The sequence below is a fragment of the Pagrus major genome, chromosome 9, assembly GCF_040436345.1.
Source record: "Pagrus major chromosome 9, Pma_NU_1.0".
NCBI lineage: Eukaryota > Metazoa > Chordata > Actinopteri > Spariformes > Sparidae > Pagrus > Pagrus major.
This window is the reverse complement of record NC_133223.1, coordinates 16,704,889-16,722,208: the sequence shown is the minus strand read 5'-3', so window position 1 is coordinate 16,722,208 and position 17,320 is coordinate 16,704,889. Positions and strand designations below refer to the sequence as shown.

The 17,320-nt window shown below is 40.9% G+C and overlaps 1 protein-coding gene across 1 annotated transcript in view; it reads left to right on the top strand.

The window, feature by feature from the left end:
* The window catches only part of uggt2 (UDP-glucose glycoprotein glucosyltransferase 2), a 45,841-nt gene that overhangs the window by 26,063 nt on the left and 2,458 nt on the right, over positions 1-17,320 (top strand). Inside the window, exons 31-39 of the mRNA XM_073473312.1 lie at positions 2,814-2,898; positions 3,032-3,114; positions 11,065-11,169; positions 11,286-11,370; positions 13,177-13,359; positions 13,512-13,672; positions 15,917-16,031; positions 16,118-16,234; positions 16,803-16,977. Of these exons, the coding sequence (XP_073329413.1) occupies positions 2,814-2,898; positions 3,032-3,114; positions 11,065-11,169; positions 11,286-11,370; positions 13,177-13,359; positions 13,512-13,672; positions 15,917-16,031; positions 16,118-16,234; positions 16,803-16,977 (1,109 nt within the window). The remainder of the gene's footprint in view (positions 1-2,813; positions 2,899-3,031; positions 3,115-11,064; positions 11,170-11,285; positions 11,371-13,176; positions 13,360-13,511; positions 13,673-15,916; positions 16,032-16,117; positions 16,235-16,802; positions 16,978-17,320) is intronic.

Here is a 17,320-nt window from a genome sequence, read left to right as displayed (position 1 = left end):
GGTAATGATGCTAATTAGGCAGTTTCATCAGTAGCTCAGCATCAAGGTTGTTTTCAGCTACCTCTCCATTTCATACCGGTAGCTATGAAACCCATCACTATGGTAACATGGAGAGCTGCTGACACTGTACCAGCTCAAGGTTTTGATGAGTGCAGGGAGTTCTGCTCACCACAGAGGGGAGAGAGACAAGTAGGAGGAGAGGGGTGCTATTAAAGAGAAGACAGAGTGGAGGGATGATTCAGCTGGTCACCTGCCACGCCATCCACCTCAGACTGCCAAATATCAGCAGCAGAACGTGTTTCAGTTAGGACGGCGTAGGTGTCAGAGGCTGCATCTACTAGACAGAGTGCGTTGGCGTTGTCTGATTTCCCCGGACGAATAGAAACAGTATTGTGCTTTGGTTTATTTGATGCATTTTCAAACAAAATGCAGTTCTCCATGCCTTGTATTCTTTTAATTTTTCCCTTTCACTTAATTAAAATGTACAGTGGTGCTTTCTGCTTTGATCTAAAACAAATCCAGTTTCTTAATTTTCAAAGGAACAGCATATCATTTCTTTTTAACATCACAAAGAAAGATAATCCCTCACTGTTGTGATTATTGCTCAGATCCCATCCGGTGTATGTGAATGTACGATGTCCCTACAATCACAGATATTGTCCTCTCTGGCTATCCTCACATAAGATTTAGGACATATACAGCCCTTGGTTCCTCTGGAATCATATCAGACAACCAAGATTTATTCCCCAATCCTCCAGGTGAAGCTAAGAGGTGATGTCATTTTTCACCTTGGCAGTGTCATTATTCTTGTGGTTAGCGGCACTCTGCTCTGGTTAGGTGGCCGATCAGCGTCCAGTGGGAGTGTCTGTGCTCTCCGGTCCCCGAGCCTGCGTTTTTCCTCTCGCGCCCTGTGCTGCCACCGCGCCTCGCCCTGACAGCGATGAATGAGATGGCCAGCTCTCCTCTCCTCTGAGCAGGGATACAGATTGATCTCTGGTGCTTTCTAACACAAGCCCTAAAGGCTGAGTTGCATCACTGACAGCAGGGGGGGGGGGAGCTAAACGCAAGCAGCATTTGAGCTTAGTGGCGGGGGCACTTTTGGCCCAAAGAGGAGGGGCCATTTATCATAGTGATAAGGTTAGGGTTTTTTTTGCCTTTGGTAAGCAGCGGGGTTGTAATGGCTTGCTGTGCATCATACCCTATTGCTCATCTCTTCCTGAAGTTTGCTCTCTGGTGTTTCACCATCAGACCCTGCAGATCCCGCTTGCTAAAGCATATTCTCCACTGGGCAAATCAGCCCTAAAACAATTGCAGTGAACGGCCAGTGTTACGCAGTCAATACCGTAGAGACTTTGTCATTATATCTACCAGTGTATACAGCATGGCTGGAAAGTAGTGATGGATAAAATAATGGTGAGGTGATTCTTAATGATGATGGAGGGTAATGAATATAGTCAGAGTGTGACCCTGGCAGCTGTCCCAGTATCCGCTTTAAGTGTGTGCTCACACTGTCTGTCTGTCCATTAGCTGCTGTTGTCTCCCTCATGAGAGGGAGCCTACTGTATGTATTTCCTTTTACTGTTGCCATGGTTAAAACATGTCAACCAGCCGAGTTGTGTAAATGCTTGTCAGCTATAGAGCCACAACACTTGTTCGTTTAATCATTTAGTTTATCAAAAGAAAAATAGTTTTGATAATCAATTCATCATTTCAGTCTTTCTCAAACGAACATGTCTTGCATTTGCTGGTTCCAGCTTCTGAAATGTAAGGTTTTGCTGCTTTTCTTTGTCATTAACGGTAGTAAGAGAAGAGTCTTTGGGTTTTGGACTGTTGGTTGGACAAAAGAATCAATTTGAAGAAGTTGGATTCTTGGAAATTAGATTATTTTTTTTTAGTCTTATAGATTAATCAATTAATTGTGAAAATTACATGCAAATTGATCAATAATGAAAACAATCATTATTTGCAGCCCTAATCAGCAGTTAACAGCACAACATTGGTTACATCATATCTGTACTCCTGTTGGCTCACTTGTCCAACACATACACTGGCCTGCCTGCTCCAACCCTTTTTCCTATATCTCGAGCAATGTTTTTTTAATTAATAAGAAATATTACCACTAAATCTGAAAATGAGTTTGACAATTATTATTGATCGCAAAAGAGGACAACTCTTGTGGTTTCAGTTGGATTTTAAGATATGTCATTAAAAAAAGCTTTATGACTAACCTTAATTTAAAGCTGTATCATGGATGATTGCTCAGTCAATTGAGCTTTGGTATGCAGCGGACAAAACACTGACCGCCATCCATAGGCAACTGATTTTATTGCCAGCTTGAATCTACTACTGATATCTAGATAATGGATTTTTGGGGCTGACACAGTAAAAAAAAAAATCGCTATATCTGTGATAGGCCAATATTGACTGATATATCAGATAGGCTCTCATGAAAAATTAAGGAAGGTTTTTTTTACGTTCTTAACTTCTCACAATTGTCATGTCCGTGGCTTAGCCACAAATTTGTGATTTGATATATATACTATGGGTTAAAGAGTACCTCTCGTTATGTCTGAATTACATATTAATATGACTAGGCTGTACTTAAATGTGTAGAATGATAGTCATGACCAATAAAGAATTAAAGATCATCAGTATTTAAATAACATGTTGTGTTGTTGTATTGAATTGCTGCTATTTTGTAAATTATGTAATTTTGACGGTTTATTTTCCAGTCTGTTGGGACGTTTCCAAGTTTCAGTTCAGACTAACTGGCTGCAGATCATCACTTTCTCACTCTTTATCCTCGTTTTCAGGCACGATGGAACCGATTCCCCCGCAGATGCTGGTGATGTCATAGTTGTGCTGAACAGTTTCCACAGTAAGATCATCAAAGTCAGAGTGAGTGTCTCAAGGCTGAGTGTAGAATATTTCTAATATCACTGGACATTACTACACGTGCAATAAATTGATATTAGACTTGATGAAATCACTGAAAAAAAATCAATGTTCTGTGTCTTCTTTCTTATTACAGGTACAGAAAAAGGCAGACAAGATCAGTGAAGATCTTCTAAGTGAAAATAGTGAAAGCAAAGGCATATGGGACTCCATAGCAAGGTGTGTAATCTATTCCTACATACAGCTAAAATTTGGTTGTTTTTTGTAACTTTTAAACCCTCCTCCAGCTGAGTGACAGTAACAACTGTGAGCTCATTGATTGGTGGGTTCTTTCCTGATGTGCCTTCTGTTTGTCAATTATACGTTGCGGTTTCAGGAGATCTTATTCCTCCCCTCGACCCAGACTGCTATATTATGCTGTAAGATCTAGTCTTGCAAAAAATATGTGCTTCTGTAGGTATGTGTGTGTGTGCATTTGTGTGCGTGTTTCCCCCAACACTTCCTAACTGTGTGATCCTGTCTTCTCACTTAATGCTTGCTGTGTGAAGTGTTTGGAGCACTTTTGAGAAAAGGTAGGCAGTGTTGCTGCAACCCATTTAACACCTGAAACTTATTTCATTCTCATTAGCATGCAGTGTTTATTGGTTGCTTTCAGATGCTGCGCTACTCTATCAAGTTTTGTAATGAATGAGAATCACTTAATATTTTCAGAATGTGGTAAAACTGTAAAGCTGCTAAATATGATATTTCCATTTTCATGCTTTCTTTTGCATTTATTTATTTCAGTGTTTCAGCCTCTATAACATGTTTTTATCCATACATACTTAAGTGCGTAGAAATATCTACACAAAGATAACGTACTGCACATACGTACACAAAGCCATACTTATATACTGTGTTTTGAAACTGTAACTCCGGCTGGAGTTCTCCTAGAGGACAGCAGTTCTCATATGAGTAAACCCTGAAGGAGCTTGACTGGGAGGAACAGCAGCCTGATATGAACCAAAGTGTTGTTTTGTTATTGAACTTGTGTCCTGCCTAAGGGGACTCCACAGCAATACCAGGGTGCTGGAAACTGTTGAATTGTTGATTCATTTGGAGCAGTGCAGACTGCATCATGGTCGTGGGACAGTGGAACCAGTGAGATGTTCTTTAGCGTATATAATGCTGTTATTGGATGGTTTGGGGTCTGATTTTTAGACTGTCTGTTCTGCCTCAGTATGGTCTGTCATTGGCCAATGTTGGGGCCACCAGTGAACATCTGTGGCCCTAGTTTTTGTGATGTGTCCTGCACCACTAGTCTTCCCTTGTTGGCAGCTTTTCAATCAACTGAGCATGATGAACTGGCAGCGGTGGCAGTCTGTGAGAGAATTCACTCTGATTGGCTGTTCAGCTAAATACGTGCATGAGAATAGAAACGGAAAAAAAGAAAGGGTAACTCCCTTGAGCCTGTCGCTGTAGTAGCCATGACTTCACCCAGCACCATTTTGTCCTTATTTTACGGCTCCGCCTTTTCACCAGCGCCTATTGCAACTTTTTATCAGACAGTTTCCCGAAGTGGCTATATTGGCAAGAGTGGTGTGAAAATGTTTCTTTTTCAATGACGAATACACACTACTGCTGCCTGGTGGTACGGAGTTATTTCTTCTCATGCAGGCGCAGAACGTACGAGCTACTTAGTTGTCGGCTGTAGTCTTTGCAGATTTTTTGTCGGGACACAGGCAACATGCGTCGGCACAACAGTGGGCTACGTTGATGTCACTTTGGTGTGTCTAGGCTCTTTAAAGATAGAACATTATGCAAATAACCTTAGAAATAATGGAAAACATGAAAAAATAAGACGTAAATTAGGATTATTCGTACTTAATTACTCTTGATATTGGAGGGGTCTTGGACATTTGCTCATCCAGTCTTTATGTCATTCAATGAAAGGAAGGTATGTGATCCTATATATCGGGGTGTCTGTGAATAGTGTGTGTTGCTGGCTGTTGCTATGAGCCATCCAGTCCTTGAGTAATTGCACTAAGAGCTATATCTTACTGCAAGCATGTTCTGGTGATCACTGTTCCTTCAACTTGAAACAAGCAAATTCAGGGAGTTCGTCTGTCTGAGTGATCTGGATGCTTCCTGAACACTTCTTGTAGAGGTATTCTCGGCTTGTCCAACTGGGAGGACTCCCCGAGGTGCAACCCAAAACAAGCTGAAGGGATTACAATTCCCTCCTGGCCGTGGCATCTGCTATTAGGAGCTCTAGGGTGCCACTGGGGAGAACAACATTTAGTGCTAGCCGGTATAGCCCGCTGCCTCTATCCTGACCAGGACCAGATAAGAAGCTGAGAGTGGTTAGATAGATGGATGAATAGATTTATAATTGAACGTAATCTTAAGACCGTTTCCCATGGTATGCTTGCATTTGAGTAATGAAAGTACTTATAGGTTTAAAAAATAGGTTTAATAAGATGGTTTCAAGAGACATAACTGCTTCTTAAGTGGCTGTGATGTATGAATCAAAAAAATACCTGAATTCTGCTGCATTTGGAGAGAGTATTTACTTGGGCATGTTTCCAGCGTGTCTGCCTTTCAAAACAAGGGCACATAAATCTTAAGAGTGGGAAGCCACTCATCATGTTGAGTTTGAAAAGTCTTATATTTTCCAAACTGTTAGTGTTAGTCAATTATTCTCTATACAACCAGTCTTAGACAGGCGTTGAGTCCAACTGTAGCAATCACACTCCAACATCCAGTGAAGGCAGCTGGTCTCAGCTTAAGTTTGTAAATGATGATTAATTAAAAAAAGCAGGTAGGAAGAAAACACTGTTGACAACCACCAAATTCAATTCCCCCTGAGAGACACGACACAAAGTTTCGAAGAAATATTTGCCAGTTTTACAGCTAAAACTTTGTAAAGAAAATACTTTTTAACCGGGTTCTGAATGATGCTCCCACAAAAATACATTGTGAAATAACCGCACACAGCACATTAACAGTGAATGGTTTGCAAACATAAAACATTTTTAGACCCTGACCATTGGTCCTTAAAAAATCGTGTTGGTTTTCAAGGAAAGATGTTTTTGTACCCATGACTTTGTACCTAACCTCAGGCTGCTTTGAGGGATTCGTTGTAAAGGGCGGGACTAAAGGCCATGCATTGATCTAACACCTCTGAAGAATTACTGAGGTGGAGCCGTGCGTCAGAGTTGTTACAAATTCTCTCGTCTTTACAGAGAGCTTTATCGCCATGGAGCAATAATGGGCCGGAAAATAGATACATCCTCTCCTTTGTTTTGTGATTCCTTTCTTTTAAGCTTTCTCACCTTGTATCTGGGTGGGAGGAAGATGAAGGATAGTTGTACCTTCTTGCAACTCTTACTGTAGCCTGAAAAACTTAGGGTTTAATTTCCCTGATGCTCCTCTGAGAAATCAGAAACATCAGGGCCACACAAGGTTTGAGAGAGAGTCAGTGTCTGTGTTACTTGAGGGAGATGTTCATCTTTCCAAACTGAGATTTTTCCAAACTGAATCCAGATAATAGACAGTGGTTGTACTACTACATGTATTTGCTATTTGTAAACTGAGAATGGTCTTGTCTGTAACATTGTACATGTTGCGGCTCAGTATGGTCAAGAGCAAGGTGTTACGCAGACTGTCTCAGAAAACTAACTGAATTGCAGAGTAGTAAGTTGTTGTAATGAGGATGTTTTCCATGGTGAATTAACAAAATTGACCTCAGTATTACAGAAGTGGGATAAGTTTTCATGACAGCTGAATTTGGTAATTACTGATTAGAGATTTCACAGCAATGTGACCTCACAGGGCAGAGCGGTGCACATCACCTCAGCTGTGATATCTCTCTCTCTCTCTCTCTCTCTCTCTCTGTCTCTCTCTCTCTCTCTCTCTCCCTCTCAATGTTTCCTTATGTTTTTTTTGTTTTTTTAGCTCTGTCCAAAAAGGTACCTCAGCTGCAGAAAAGCAACTATTGTCACTGGGTCCTCATTTGACGCTTCAAAATTGAAACAAGGTCGGAGTATGAGCATCATTTAGACACAACAGGCTGACGATCCGCTGTTGGCCAATGTCGGGGCCATCAGTGAGCGTCTGTGGCCCTAGTGGTCGCAGTTTGTCCCACACTAGTTGACCCTTGTTGACGGCTTTTTGTCCCATCGAGCTTGTTGAAACAGCAGGGGGGCAGTTGGTGAGAGAAATCACTCTGGTTGTCTGTTCAGCGAAGGAAATCTCTGCACGAAAAGGGAAACAAACAAAAAAGAAAGGGAAAGTCACCCTTAGCCTGTCACTGTAGTATCCATAATTTCACCTGTTTAGTGTTTGTTCTATTTATTCTTCAGCTCCGACTATTCACCATTTGCAACTTTTATCAAAGGCTTGATGAAAAGTGGCTACATTAGCAAAAGTGGTGTGAAAATGTTCGACAAATGCTACTTAATCATAACAGCAATTTTTATATCCACGTTCCTGAGTCTTGCAGTTTCTCTTTTTCGATGACGAATACAGCCTACTGCCGCCTGGTGGTATGGATTTGGCCGAGACACAGACGACGTGAGACGGCACAACAGTTGGCCTCTGTTGCTGCTTGTTCTTTGATGTCAGGTCGGTGTGTCTGTGCCCTTATACATTGAACAGTATGCAAATAACCTTAGAAAAAATGAAAAACGCGAAAGTTTTGCTCTCCAGTGAATTTGTGCTATATATCGACTATCTGTTTGTTGGTCTTTTTGTCTGCTCATTGGCTCACATTTTAATGTTTATTTCTTTGAATGATCTCCTCACAGATGTTAGAGAATTGCTTTCTACAGAGCTGGAGGAAAAACACAAGTAGAGTGTTGTCCGGTTATGGCCATCCACTGCTCAGGATTTACTCAGAGCTTTGTTGATCATTCCAGAGGTCCAGATTATCTTGAGTGAGTCATCCAAACGGGCTCTCACCTGACCCTCTAAAGCTGCTTATCTACAGGGGGCCCCACTGTAGCGCTGGAGGCCCTTCATAATGGCTGGCTTAGTCATGGCAGGCAGTCGGTATCCCTAGACTCTACAGATGTGCGGTGACTCCCCAAGAGCTAGCAGTGCTTTGGTTTGAGGAGTACAGGCGGGGAAATGCACTGAATGCATTTTCAGTGGAACAGACCACAAAAAAATACAAAATGGTAATGAAAAGTTGTGCAACATCCTGAGCCACGAATGGGTTTGTGCTTGGATGTGACCTGCTTTCCAGTCAGTTTCTTGTTTGTATGTGTCAGAGTTGGTTTTAGAGGACATGCAGAGACAAACAGTATGTTCCCTCCCATCCCTTCACACCTCCCTCTCACTCACTGGTGTCTTCCCGGAGCCTCGGGGCCGAGGCTGTGGTTGTGATTGAGTGAGGGAGAGACAGTCCTTCACTCATCAGCAGTCTGTTGTAGACAAGGACACACAGTTTGACTGCAGACACATCTACCCTCCAGCACATATCCTGATTTCTGTCCGCTAAATGTGCCTTGCATCATGAGCCAGTGCTCTTCTGTAGTGCCAAGGGTATGTTGCTGTGTTCCGAGGTGTAGAGAGCGTCCTTATATCTCAATATGAAAACATTTTAGTTGGTAACTTTACACTCACTCTTATTTACTTACTTGAATTGAATTTATAGTTGATTTAGTCTCAACAGTAATGAACTGATTAGATAGGCACTACTTTTTGTGTAGGCAAGTTGTGTAAAGTGACGCTTCAGGCTATTTTTTTCCCTGAAGGTACATTGAAGGGTGAGGTGCTGGTTTAGTATTTAGGTGGCTCTCCGAACACCACAGTAGGAGAATTAGATTTTGAAGGCAAGCCCCAAATAACTCTCAAAACCTCCCCTTATTAATTACTCCCTTTATTTAAAAAAAAAAAAAAACTAGGAGTAGCAGATTTGTCATTTTTACTTATAAACAAAGTAAACTATCGATTATCAAAATTAGGGTCAACACATTTTCTGACAGTCAACCAATAAAATAATTGGCTAATTATTGCAACACTAGTTAATTCAGTGCAAATGAACAGCATTAGAGATGGTAATATCCTCAGGACACACACAAACACACACAGTTCATTCAGTTTCATAAAAAAAAAAATTTGAAAATTAAATTCTCTCCTTTAATCATTTGTCTCCCTCAGGATGACCCATTCTCACCAGTTCTGTCTCTGTGTCCTCATCTTACAACACCAGACCATGTCTGTGTCTCAGTGTCTGGCAAAAAATGGTGCCTGAAGCATTGCATTTATAATTGCAATGTGATGCGTTGGAGCAGACTCATCATGACTATTCATAAATACTGTGGTTAAATTATTCAGTTTCATAGAGGCATAAACAGACACATTTTTCTTAGTTTTATATAGAGCTTCAACAGTTGTTGTCAGCTATTAAATCAATCACCAACTCTTTTAATGCAATATGTAAGAATCGGTCACCTGTTGAATTCATACTCAAACAAATAGGGGGCTGTAAATCACCTGTGGAACTGCCAATTGCTGCCGACTGTAGCTGCCGTTAGCTAGTTAGCTCGGTTAGCCATGCAGCTAGTGGTCTGGACTGGAAAGTGTCAGTGTTCCCGTTGCTAGCACAGGAGATTTGGACCAGGATCGGCAAGGGCTAACTGGTTAGCGTACTAAACTTGCTTTTCAACACAATACATGGAAGTCACACAGTCAAAACAGTTATTCCCTCAGAACCGGTTGATAATTTTATTTTAGTTAAGTTTTTTCAATTGTTTTCAACCAAATTCTTGTTTGAGAGTAATGTTACAAAAAAGTTATTAAACGTGTATATTTTGGGTTTCTTTCCTCTGTGACAGTGAAGTGAATATCTTTGGATTGTGGAGAAAAACATGACATTTTAGGACTATAACTTTTCTAGGCTTTGGAACACACTGATCGACATTTTTTACCATTTTCTGACATTTCATACACCAAACAACTAATCAATTTATTAAGAAAATAACCATGCCTCCAAATATTAATTGACATGTTTGTTAAATAAAAGAGAACCAGCAAAACACTGGATCACATTTGTATTTTAATCTTCATTTTGTGTTTTTACTACAATACGGTACCACATGTAAATTGTATTTATACATTAACTGGAAGTGGAATATCAAAATTCCCAAATAAAATCTCAAGAAATGTGTCTAAACTTGACTTTCATTATTAAAAAGTTAGTAAGTTAGTTTTTTTCCGTTTGCTTCCCTTCCTACCTTCCTAGCGGCTTGTTTGGCACGTAAGAATTGATTTAGTAACGCTGCTCTGTTGTTGTTAGCGGTGCTGGCTCAGGCGTGTGTGAGCTGACTGATCAGAGCAGACTGGGTATTCAGGAGGGACCTTAAAGAGACAGTAGCTAAAACAGTGTTACAGACAGAGGGGGAATACAGAGCTGCAGAACTGGACAGTATGAGAAAACTGATCTTTTTTTGAGCATTAAAGCATGTAAACCTATTCTAGTAGTAACCCAAAATAAAAATTATGAACCTGAAAATGAGCAGAATATGTCTACTTTAAAAAGAAACAGAATGCGCTGCCGTGCATTTCCTCACAACTCTGCAGTCCCACAGGAGGTTGTTAGTTTCTCTAGACTTCCCGCAATATAACCAAACTGTCAGCGAAGGTAAAAGTTGCTTTTAAATGTAATGAGAGGAGCTGATGTGATTGGTTTTGATCGACCAACCAACCACAAGCACAGTTAACTATAATGTTTGACAATGCATTTTCGCAATTTATACCCCATTCGCTCCCGGTGGCGCACATTAATTCAGCTACAAAAATAACAAATAGTGTGTGGTAAAATTATACACCATGGGTAGTGCACATGACTGCACTCTGCAGCTTGATGTGTGTCATCTCTACTGTTACCAAAAATTGACATCTCATGTCATAATGCTCCTAACAAGTGCAGCAGGAGAACTGAACCGCTGTTAAAATCACATCAAAGCCATGAGCATTGCCATTTCCCTCATTATCAGTTCATTTAAATGAAACACCTCAGTATTGCATGGTGTGTTTGGAAATGTTTTTTCTGCTCGCTGTTGTTACTCATGGCTGTACAAAAGCATGGCGGCTTGTGGCTTAGTTCTTGATTCACTGTCACTATATAAAAAACAGGCATCAATCAAAACACAAGAGACTCAAGTCTTATGGTCTCATTTACAGCATCACAGGTGGCGGCTCCAAGAAGGATGATGCAGAGAAGAAGAAAGAGGACGTTCTAAACATATTCTCTGTGGCGTCGGGCCATCTGTATGAGCGCTTTCTGAGGTGAGTCGCTTTCACTTCACAAACACACTCGCACGCTTATGATACATCTCAGATCCTACACATTACATCCCTTTAAAATCCTCAAACTGATTCTTCACTCTTTCTGTCTATTTCAGAATAATGATGGTGTCCGTCCTCCGGCACACCAACACACCTGTCAAGTTCTGGTTCCTCAAGAATTACCTCTCTCCCTCTTTCAAGGTAGTCATGACTCTGTACAAGCATTATGTTTTTCCCTTGCTTGTTCAGAATAACTTTTTTCCAGCTCTTCAGAGATTTATTCATACAAAGCAAAGAAAAGCTCTTTGCTTTCTGTCTTCCTTTTTATGTTCTGTTTCTAATCTCAGATTTTGTATAGCGGGGGGAATCTACATTCACTGCCCTCTGTGACACATGTTGAGTTTAAAAATAGCAAAAGGAAAATGGCTTGAAGGGAGGTGAAGCTAAACAGTTTGCATTTTTATGTTAGTGACGTCTTAAGTTGATACAGGTTTATTTATACAAAATGTTCAGATATCTTGCAGTATAAACTTTAACACTGATAGCTTCAGCCCTGCATTATGATTTGGCTAACAGGCATTTCAATGCCAATATCTGTGAATACAGATGTCCAACTATGTCTCAATAAGAATTACTCTGCCTTATCTGCCTTATTATGCTTGTACCATGGCCGCCTATCAGTGGCTGGGCCTCAGATAGGCCGTACAAAGTAACCAGCATTATCTGTTTCCTACTGGACAGAATTTAGCAGTGCATAATCTGTCGCTTTACATGTTAAACGCAACACTTTTTTCTTCACAGAATCCAGATAAACCTCCTCACTAATGTTGGTTGTGACATCCTGTAGTTGGCTTAACAGCTTATTGCAATTGTCTGTAATGAAACCTTGTGCCTATCACAGTACAACACTGCAAATATATATGCAGCATAAGTAAGAGATAATACCCAACAAGGTGTCCATTATCAGGAATTAATGGAATTATGGACACCTCGAGGGGCATTATCCTGCTTATACCATGGTGAAAAAAACCCATGAAGACCATTGATGTATATTTTTACGTGTTTTGCAATCAAAGTATAACATTTTTCAGTTTTTGTTTCTGTTAACACCTGAGAGTTTGACTAATAGCTGAAACAGTCATTACAATTTCATAAGGTAATGGAAACATTGTTCACTACTCCAGTAAATAGGACGGACCATAGATACGACTTAGCAAAGGGAGATTCAAAGATTCAAAGTCAATAACATTGCGTACGGTCAACAAACACTAAATATAATTTCACAGCATGTTAATGAACAAGACTTGCGAGCTAACCAGCAATGTCTCTGTCCCCAAATTAATTCATATTTTCACGAACAAATGACCGGTCAGCTGCAGCCTGAAGGAGTGAGTTGAAAAGCCAATGTGAAGCGGTAGGATCACTTGATACAGTGCGTTCAGGGGGACAGTAGTGGGGCGTGAACGCACATAAAGTCAGCTTTTTTAAATTAAACATGGTTTACTCACCTTTTTATGAGTTATCCATTACCCATGTTTTAATGTACTAGGCTACTTCTTGAAGCTTGTATGTTACAAGCGCTGCCCAGTGGTGTTCAGAGGATGATGCACTCCATGAGTACTGATGGCTACATTTTGTATTGTAAATAAGTCAATTTTTAATTTTTTTTGTTTCACGCGTCGAGGTGTCTGCAGCCAGCTGATGCCAGTGCCACTCATTTTAGACACAGGCTATGGCGCATTAATTTAGAGCGGTGAACAGACAGTTTCATTGGAACTACTTGAGGAGTTGTGGTCTGTATTTCAAAAGTCAATTGACACCCTCCAGCCAATCAGAATCCAGTATTCACCCAGACAATGGTATAACATGTAGTAGTCTCTTGCTCGTTGTTTATGTAAGCCGTTCCTTATTGTTAACAGAATTTTGCACACTTCTTCAGTGTTACTCAAAAATCTGCCCTTGTATTTGCTTTATTTAACCTCCTGTGTTTGTTTCTGGTTTGGTTAGGAGACCATCTCTCACATGGCAGAGACGTACGGATTTCAGTACGAGTTGGTACAGTACAAGTGGCCCCGCTGGCTCCACCAGCAGACTGAGAAGCAGCGCATAATCTGGGGCTACAAGATCCTCTTCCTGGATGTTCTGTTCCCTCTGGCTGTGGACAAGATCATCTTTGTGGACGCCGACCAGGTGAGCTTCAAATTAAACTGACACAGGCTGAAAGTAAGAGACTCGTCCGTATCAGTCCCAGCGCTGGTGTGAAGACGGGATGAGATTTCTAACAGCGCTGAAGTGTTGTCAGTCCTCTCCCTACTCACCAATGTTCTTCCTCTCTCAAACAGATAGTTCGAGCTGATCTGAAGGAGTTGAGGGATTTAGACCTGGAGGGTGCACCGTACGGTTACACACCGTTTTGTGACAGCCGAAGAGAGATGGAAGGCTATCGCTTCTGGAAAACTGGCTACTGGGCCTCACATCTAGGACACAGGAAATACCACATTAGGTACACTTTCTTAAAAGCTGTGAAGTGCAATTTAGCAGCACAAACTGTTTTGAATGCCTTACTTGATGTTCAGCCTATACACTCTACAATAACAGTACAATCGCCTCCCTTTCATCTTTTCACTCTATTGTCATTTCTAAGGAAAATGAAGGGAACCACTTCTAGCAGGGATAGGTGGCAGAATAAATCCATGCATGTCCATATATCAGCATTCAACATTGTGCTTCCACAGCCACCATCTTCCTTGCAGGCCACTCACCCACTTTATTTAGTCAGGGGACATTCATGCCTCTGAAGCAGAATGAAAGGAGTGACAAATAAATAAAAGTCTAAAAGAGACCATACTGCGAAATACAGCACATCTCTCACAGTCATGAAAATACATCTTTCACTTTGCCGATACATCACGGCTTCAATTCAGTAGATTATGTAGAGGAATTATTCATTATTCTGCAAGAGAGAGTGTGTGTGTTTTTTTTTTTTTTTGTTCCTTCCAAGGCCCAAATATGACAGAAGTAAAAGGAAGTGTATTTTTGTATTTGTAGGCTAGAAGTGCTCTAGCTGTTTTTGTTCCTCTTTTTCCTTCGATCTGTCTCGATCGCAGAAACTGGAAATCCAAGAAAAAGTGAAACCCTTCACAGAGTTTTACAATCTCACAGTGCTGGAAAGAGTACTGAAAATCTGTACTCAAGTACAAGTAGAGTTTTATTACTGAAATATTACTCAATTACAAATAAAACTACTGGTATTAGAATAATACTTAGTAACTAATACTCTGAGAAGAATACTTTGTGCTTTTTACTTTAGCGTTGATGTTTAATGCATTGTCATTAGCAGGCGTTCAGTCACATTTGTTTTTCAAATCTTCAGTCTAAATTACTCCCAACTGTGCTCTGCTCAGTGGTCATGGTCACCTCTTGCAACCTGCGCCTGCTGCACAGTTTAGTGTTTTTTGTCTGTATGTCATTGGCTTGTTGATGATCAGATGACCCTATTGGCCACAAAATTGCAGATGAAAGGTTTAGATATCAATTTAAATTGGACTCACTTACTTTTAAAATCAGGATTTGAGTACTAAGTAGATAACATGATGTAATTCATACATTAGTACGAGTAAAATTACAGACTTGAAAACATTTTGAAAAAATGACTTGATTACAGTTATTTGAGTAGATGTAATTAGTTACTTCCAGCCCTGGGAATTATCCACAGTTCATATGATGTTTAACACAAGGTTACCATGGGTTACCAGGTGAAGCCTGCAAAATGAAAATCCAGATGATGGCACTCTTGAATATCTGATTGTCATTACTTTATATGCAACAATTTATGTTCAAAAACAGAAATGTTGGACATGGCTACCTAGCTGACAGCCATTGATTTTATATTTTAAAACACATGTATTTTAAAAACATATAGTAAAAAAGTCCCAAACCCAGTAAAGTAAAAAGTAAGTAAAATGGCCGAAAGTGCTGTCCCATTCCTATTTATATCACTTTGGCCCCTTGCAGCCACTCTCACTCAACACTTACCAGGTGACGTCAACAAAGTCTGCAAGGATTCAGGGCTTAAGGCCTCAGGGGGGATGTTGGGACTGGACCCAACACACACCATCACACTTGTACACACAGTTGACCTCCATGCCAAATTTCAGCCTCTTAGGGCAAGAACCGTGGCCACGGAAGGTTGGGGGACATTTTTGTGGACTGACAGAGAGTGATTAGGTCCCACCAATTATAGTAGCATTTCTTGTGGCTTTCTTAGGATGTGTTTTTTTGTATACAGCCATATTAAATCAGGCATTAGGTATGAAATCCTTGCTGGGCATGTGGCACAGAGCTCTCCGTCTGTCAATGTGATGGCTAATCAGGTGGCTGAACAGAGAACTGGCTGATGAGGACGGAAAAAGAAAAGTTAGAAAACCACAGTGGCTTGATTGGATGCCAGTGAGCTGCTTAGCTCTGTGGGGCAGAGAGGGGAGTATGATCAGCATCAGTGAGCCCTTGGAAAACATAAGGTGGTGAATATCCTCTGGCAGACTTGAATCTAATAAGTGATAAGTGAAACCACATACTTTACACTGTTCAGTTTATTAACATGCCATGTTAGGTACAATTATCCGCATGTGCCTGGGGTATTTATCTTTATCGAGTCATCGTTTTTATTTTTATTACATCATTCCTCTGAGCTTTCAGGCAGTCATTTTCTCACACCTGCTTTCTCTGTCTTCTCTCACTCAACCAGCGCTCTGTATGTAGTAGATTTGAAGAAGTTCCGTAAAATTGCAGCCGGGGACAGATTGCGAGGTCAGTACCAAGCCCTGAGCCAAGACCCCAACAGTCTATCCAACCTGGACCAGGTATGTAACTCAGAGATGACATCATCACATTATAACTTTGTTGATTTATCACGTTTACTTCATATTTTGTTTTCTGATGTTTTTAGGACCTCCCGAACAACATGATCCACCAGGTGGTCATCAAGTCTCTTCCACAGGAGTGGCTGTGGTGTGAGACGTGGTGTGACAACACCTCCAAAGTCACAGCAAAGACTATAGACCTGGTGAGTCTCAGAGCAATTAGATCTACTAATTAGTGGAGCAATGTGGGGGAAAAGCTAACAGACAAATGTGGCGATGGCTAAATAATTAATGACATGTGACTGTTCCTTTTATTTCGGGGCCAGAAGGCGCTTTTGTATTCTTTATTTTAACCCTTCTGTCATGTATTGAAACATGCTGTTAATTGAAACAAAGTATTTATATACCACCAAGTTTTCAGCTTTGTTGGTTATAAGCTGCAGCACTGAAAAGCAGGTGCACATTTCCGGCCATTAATGTCCACGAGGCACTTGGCATTTCGGAGACTACTGGAGTCTCCTAAACTAATTAAGAGAATTACTGGACGGGCTCCAGCAGACTGGAATAAGAAGCATTGTCTCGTTATGGTATAGGACACCACTTGGTAATTCAGACACGAGACATGGGCTAATGTCCTTTTAACAGAATTGGAAATCAAATTAGGTCCGAATGCTTGCCACAGACAGTGCTGGGAATGGCAAAATGACTTGTGGGAAGAAAGTGGCACTGGTGGTGTGAGTGATGTGTTTTGCCTGCTTTTTCCCGCTGCAGTGCAATAACCCAAAGACCAAGGAGCCCAAGCTGACGGCCGCTGCGAGGATAGTGCCCGAGTGGGTCGAATACGACAACGAGATAAAGCAGCTGCTGAGACGGGCGCAGGAAGAGGAAGACACAGCGACGCAAAAACAGTCCAAGAAGAGTCCCTCTTCTTCACAACATAAAAAAGGTGAACAAAGAAAAAAAACATACAACACACAGACAAATTGTCACTGTGACATCTCTTCTACTATTAAAGGCACAATATGTAAGAACTTACTATACCTCTCAAATTCATCCTCCAAACAAATAGGGGGCGTGTGACTAGAGTAACCGATAACTGCTGCCAGCTGTAGCTGCCGTTGGCTAGTTAGCTCGGTTAGCCATTGCAGCTACTGATCAGGACTGGGAGCTCAGAGTGGTATTACGAGAAAGGACGGGCAGCTGGTTAGCAACACAATACATAGACGTCTTTGACATGAAGTCAAAACTCTAATGTCCTCACATTCTGTTTATAATTTTAATACATTTTT